Consider the following 6,331-nt stretch of genomic DNA (forward strand, 5'->3'; position numbering starts at 1 on the left):
GTTTTTCGTTCCAGATATCCTCAAAAGGCTCTCAGTCCCTGGAGAAAGTTGATGTGGCAAAAAAACAAAAAAGCTCTAAAAATGACATCATTGTAATTAACTGGTGTGTTTTTTAACAAAACATATTAGTGCATTTCAGAAAATTAGAATGAAGTGAAAGTTTTGTTTGTTTTTTTTTACATATTCATCCAAAAATTAAAGTATTAAAAGCCTTTTGTGTGAGTATGCCTTGTAGTGCATGGAAATGAGCAGCCCTTGTAATAAAACTACAATATTTTAGTATATTAGTGTTTGAACAGTGGCATTGAGTGCGTCTCTCTATATAGTTGAGTACATGTAACCACAGTTATAGAGACGACTGGACTGTTCTCCAGATGATCTCTGATACACTCCACAAGGAGGGGAAGCCGCAGGATGTTGTTGCTGAACGTCTGGCTGTTCGCAGAGTGCTCGATCACAGCATATTAATGGCATTTTGCACAAACAACAGTGATGGCTGCAGCCTCAATGGTATTGTCAAGAAAATCAATTCAAGAACTTGGGCGACTTTACAAAGAGTGGACTGAGGCTGGTGTCAGTACGTCTCCAGGAAAGCAGCTACAACTTTAGCATTCCTAATATCGAGTCACTCCTGAACCGGAGACGACATCAAAAAGGACTGGACAGCTGCTCAGTGCTTCTCTTTCCACATAAAAGTATAATTTAAGGTCCTAAAGACTAGAGGAAGAGTAGAGAGGCACAAAATCCAAGATGCTTGAAGTCCAGTGTGAAGTTTCTGCAGTGCCATGTCATCTCCTCATGTTGGTGTCAGTTGATCCACTGTGTTATCAAGTCTACAGTCAACAAAGTCACCCACCTGGAGACTTGGAGCACTTTGTGCTTTAATTTGCTGACAAACTTTATGGAGAGAGATGGTGATTTCCTTTTCCAGCAGGATTTAGCCCCTGCTCGCAGTACAAAAACTACTAGCAAATGGTTTGCTGGCCACAGTATTGCTGTGCCTCATTGATCAGCCAGCTCATCTGACCTGAACCCCAGAGTGTCTGTGTTGTTATTGTCAAAATGAAGATGAGGACCCAAAAATACAGACAGGATGAAAGCAGCTATCAGAGCAGCCTGGGCTTCCTGTACACCATGCTGCATTAATGCAGTGATTCATGGTAACGGAGCTCCAACCACGTATAAAAATATTCTGTATGTCTGATTTTCACAAGGTATAAGTCACGATCATCAAAATTAAAACAAAAAAGGCTTAAAATGTTTCACTTTGAAGGTGTGCTGTCGTCTATAGACACCTAAATAATGTTACATTATGTGGGATGGTTAGCTTTTACATCTCATGCATACTTTGGCTCTCAGAGCTCCATTGTGAGGTGGACATGAGAACACTTTCTCGGACTCCACCTTAGTTTGACAGCAGTGTTAAAACTTTGATAAATGGGTCGAAGTCTCTGGTACAAAAAAAGCTCTTCCCGCCTAGGTCAAGTGTGACAAAGTTTTTAACACCAAGTGTACTCTTGGTTTAACACTCCACCCTGTCTCTCTTCTAGCTGGTGATGGAGTACTGCTTGGGTTCAGCTTCTGACCTTTTAGAAGGTAAGTAAGACAAATGAGTAATGACGAAACCCGTTTTACCCGTTTGAGTTTACGTTCACATAAACTGCCTGATATTCCCAAATGTCTCTCTTCACTCAGTCCACAAGAAACCGCTGCAGGAAGTGGAGATAGCTGCCATAACCCATGGTGCATTGCAGGGATTGGTGTATCTTCACTCTCACAACATGATTCACAGGTAACCCCTATTCATTTCTCACTTATCTGGATCTATTCTGCTCTCCTCCCCCACACTTCTGACAAGAGACTAAACAAATAGAGGGGAGAAAGCACAAACTGTGCTGCCTGAGATAAGCTTATGCAATGGTGCTTGTGCTTACACACTGTGCATCATGCTGCTCCCCAGCCTCCAACAATGCATTTTCTCTCAAACTGTTTTGTCTCTGTCGTGTTTTTCCTGACCCGTCATTTTCTCCTGTCTGATCGTTTCTCTCTCAGGGATGTGAAGGCCGGAAACATCTTGTTGACAGAGCCAGGTCAGGTCAAACTGGGAGACTTTGGCTCGGCCTCTATTGTCGCTCCAGCCAACTCTTTCGTGGGAACACCTTACTGGTAAAACATCAAACCAGTGTCTCACTGGCCTACTCATTGTGGATTCTCAAAGAAGCCTCAAAAACTAACCAAAATCGTGCGTGTGAAATATGATACACTAGGCGTTAAGGGGTTAAAACATACCTGTGATGTTTTGCCGTATTTTATCTTTCCTTTCTGTTCTGTTACAATCATAGAAGCTCATGTTAAAGTTCAAATACTGAGGTCAGTGTATGTATAAGTAATCTCAGGCTCTGAGCTCTCCATTTCACTGTTTTTTTCTACTCCTAGCTTTGTGTGATGTCAAAGAAAGAGGATATCCCTAAGACGATGATGTCATGTCTGTGCAGGCGAAATGAGCTTTTCAGACTGTTAGCATGGCTGTTATGTGGCGTCTATTTTGTCCACTGAGTGTAAAGGCGAGTGAGAAGCAGCAGCACTCTTAAATGAGCTTGTTTGCACATTGTAGAGGTTTCGTACATGTAAATATAGTCGAAATCTTTAAATGTTGTCATTAACTTGCGTGTGTTGATTTTGTAAAATCAGATATATTTCCTCCGATGTTGACAATTTAAATATTCATTAATATCTAGCGTACTGCTGGTGTCTAGATAAACTATAGTCTCTAATCATGCGGGTAACGTGCTTTAATTTGCATTGAACCTAAGATAGCTGACTAAACGCTGCTCACATTTGTGAAGCAAGGTGTGGCCACCCAAATGTCACATTCAAAGCAGGCAGAGTACAGTTCACACTGGGAAAAACTTTGATCTGTAGAATGAGCATGTGTTTAATTTTAAGTTGTTAATTTAAAAAAAAGGTTATTCTGCCACCGAATTTTTCCTTTCCAATCTTTTCAAGTGTATTTGAGGAGGTTAAATCACCAAGTAGTTTACTCCTACTTCTCACCGTTCAGCAGCCAGAATTATTTGTTGTTACTCTACATGAGCATAAAGCTAACGCTGTCTGTTTAGGTGGGGCAGATGCTGGAAACAACAGTGAGCCACCAGGTGCCATTGTGTGCTGGATCAAAGGAAGAGGGCTGGAAATGGCTGAATTACTGCTGATGTGTTGTTGTTGTTTCCTCCACCCAGGATGGCCCCTGAGGTGATCTTAGCCATGGATGAGGGTCAGTACGACGGGAAGGTGGATGTGTGGTCACTTGGCATCACCTGCATAGAGCTGGGTAAGAGATGGCCATACAGTGCTCCACAAGTGTCTCTCTTTGTGTTCACAAAGCTGAAAGTGTTCTTTGTCTGCCTCTCCTTCTCTGTCACGCTATGTCGTGCTTTGTGATTCTGCAGCGGAAAGGAAGCCTCCTCTGTTCAACATGAATGCTATGAGTGCCTTATACCACATCGCCCAGAATGAGAGCCCTGTGTTGCAGTCTAATCACTGGTGAGAGACGAAGCTTTGCAACAGACCTGTGTCTTTCTGTCATTTATTTCACAATTAGTTGTGTGTGTGTGTGTGTGTGTGTGTGTGTGTGTACACATAAATAAAAGAAATAGGTTTCATAAAAATGACTTGTTATTAAGGCTTTTTGAACATGGGGATGAACTCACACTTTGAGTTTGCTGCCATGCTTATAGATCAGTGTTTAAATTGTTACATTATTTGAATCATCTCAGGTAACTGTGGACAAACCCTTCAGTATTTCTCATGGGACACTTACTTCTGTTTTTTAACCAGTTTGTTTCCACATCAGGACATTTTTAATGCTTTCTGAGTTTTAATTGAGCTAACAAATCTCTCAAGCCGCTTTAACGGACTATAACATAATTAAGATTATTATATGTGTAATAATGCAGTATGCATTGCTTAAATTATATGTATAATCATGACGTTTTGGAAATTTTCAGGTCGGATTATTTCCGCAATTTCGTGGACTCCTGTTTGCAGAAGATCGCCCAGGACAGACCTACCTCTGATGTGCTGCTCAAGGTACAAACAGCCGTGTGATTAATCTTTAACTGAGAGAATAGAATGAAATATATTTTCTTCAATTTCTAGCAGTTTCTTTTCAGCTTGTTGTTTTTGGACAAATAATGAAATTTGTGCTTTAAATTCAAAACAGATTTTTAGGCTTGAAGGAAAACACTGAGTGAAGGTTCAGTGTGCAAGCAAAAAATCACCAAGAAGGTTTTTTTCTGTTGTTGTATTTTTTTTTTTTCTTTTTTGTTTTGTTTTTTAAATGAAAAACAATGATTTTATTTTACTTGGATGTATAATTTTGGTGATGGGCATGTCTATGTATTTTTAACTGTCAGACTGAGGTATTTCATCCTGTCAATGTCCATCTCACCCCTTCTTTCAACCCTCCATCCACCCAGCACCATTTCCTATGCAGAGAGCGTCCCATGACAGTTGTGATGGACCTGATTGCACGGACCAAGGATGCTGTTCGTGAGCTGGACAACCTTCAGTACCGGAAGATGAAGAAAATCCTCTTTCATGAGGCGCACAATGGTCCCGCACCTGAAGGAGGCGATGAGGAAGAGGTAAGAAAGGGTGATGACGTATCAACCCTGTAATGCTTTTATCCTATTTTATTTTATTTAAACAAGCCTCTAATATTGATAAGTGGACAGTTTTCTTTTCTTATTAGTGAAACCACAGAGAGTGTTTGGGCCCAGAAATGGCTAATGACATCAGACAGGCACATAACATGAGAACAGCTGCTTCATATGTGAAAGGGGATTAAGAAAGCTGAAACATGAAAGTACAATTAACAAATACCAAGCAGCACTCTTTGGGGTCATCTCTTCATTTAAGCTCTCTTTAAATATTTGAGTTCGTCTCCTGATTTTTTTTTTTTGTTTTTGTAAAATTAAGAAAGAAAGCGCTTCTGTCAAGAGACATGTGACGATGTTTTGTTTTGGATTTGCTTCATATAAACTGCTGCTGTTTATATTGCATTGCAATTGTAAATAAAGCCAGAGTCCAACGGTAATTATTTAATCCACAAATGAGAAAATAGGGGAAATGGTGATGATATTTTGCAGTTTTATTTATTTATTTTAAACAGAATCTCATAGAAACAGGATTGGCCCAGCATAACGCAGTAATGTTGACAGAGCAAATAAGAGTCTTGAAACATGAACAATTGTACTCATGCACACAAAGCGCATGAATGTGTCTGCTTCTACTGAAAACCTGCTTTAAAGGCCTATTCTTGTCTGCAGTTGAGGTAAATACAGGCACTGGTTACTATAAGAATAAAGACGTAAGGTAAATAAGACCCTTTTGTCCTCATACAAAGACTTTTTTATCTATTTAATTCTTTGATGGCCGTTTAAACAAAAGTAAATGAAAGAATAGCGACTGTGGTTCAATCTATCAGACCTGCATTTGTTTGGGATGTTTAAATATGTTTGCTCAGTATCATTTTTTTCTTTAATACAGTCCCACTGAGCAAATGACCCTCAATCACAGACTCCATTTGTTATTTTTTATTTTTTTTAGAGCTTTGTCATTATTTTAGCAAAAACTTGCTTTATTTTTTCCCCTCCAGGATGTGGAGCAGTACATGCTGCGCACCGGCACAGTCAACAGCATGGAGAGCTCTCACTCTCTGCCATCCATGTCCATCAGCGCCAGCTCCCAGAGTAGCTCGGTCAACAGTCTGGCAGACGGCTCTGATGACAGTGGGGAGATGGCCATGATGCAGGAGGGAGAGCACACCGTCACCTCCAATAGCTCCGTCCTGCACAAGCCGCTGGTCAGTCCACGTGTTATCAATCACTCACCTGGATAAGCTGGTGACCCATATGCTGAAGAGTACTTGGGGCTTGTTTGGGGCCCCCCCAAACTCAGGCTTGCAGTGTTAAGTGTGAGTCTGGTGTGTATCTGCTGAGAGACGTGTAACTTTCAGGCTAAAAGCATCGAGTGATACTTTATAGTTGGGCTATTTTACCTTTTTATTGTAGTTTAGATGAGCCAAAGGAGAAGCTGTTTTATAAGCGCAATCTGGTGCCACCTACAGGAAAAGGAAGGCAAAAGCAGGACCAGATGCACAGCAGATTGGCAGTGTGACACCTACAAAACAAATGCCTGGTAGCAGACTTGCTAAGCGCGCAGCCTCCTGGGAGTTTTTGCATTGGCAATAATTAGTTTCATTTATTTGAAGCGGTAGGATGACATTGAGTAGAGATAAAACTTTGCGTTTGTAGCCACCTTTAATTGC

General features: G+C 40.7%; 1 protein-coding gene across 2 annotated transcripts in view; it reads left to right on the forward strand.

Moving 5' to 3' along the window:
• Positions 1–6,331, forward strand: part of taok2b (TAO kinase 2b) — a 31,558-nt gene that overhangs the window by 7,602 nt on the left and 17,625 nt on the right. For both annotated transcript variants that reach the window (XM_085466175.1, XM_085466174.1), the window contains exons 5-12: positions 1,551–1,596; positions 1,696–1,792; positions 2,053–2,166; positions 3,240–3,331; positions 3,450–3,543; positions 4,008–4,089; positions 4,479–4,646; positions 5,660–5,866. In XM_085466175.1, coding sequence (XP_085322301.1) covers positions 1,551–1,596; positions 1,696–1,792; positions 2,053–2,166; positions 3,240–3,331; positions 3,450–3,543; positions 4,008–4,089; positions 4,479–4,646; positions 5,660–5,866 — 900 coding nt within the window. The remainder of the gene's footprint in view (positions 1–1,550; positions 1,597–1,695; positions 1,793–2,052; positions 2,167–3,239; positions 3,332–3,449; positions 3,544–4,007; positions 4,090–4,478; positions 4,647–5,659; positions 5,867–6,331) is intronic.

This window comes from Copadichromis virginalis, linkage group LG8, assembly GCF_057382275.1.
Source record: "Copadichromis virginalis isolate Kocher_CV1m ecotype Utaka linkage group LG8, C_Virginalis_male_GT1.1, whole genome shotgun sequence".
NCBI lineage: Eukaryota > Metazoa > Chordata > Actinopteri > Cichliformes > Cichlidae > Copadichromis > Copadichromis virginalis.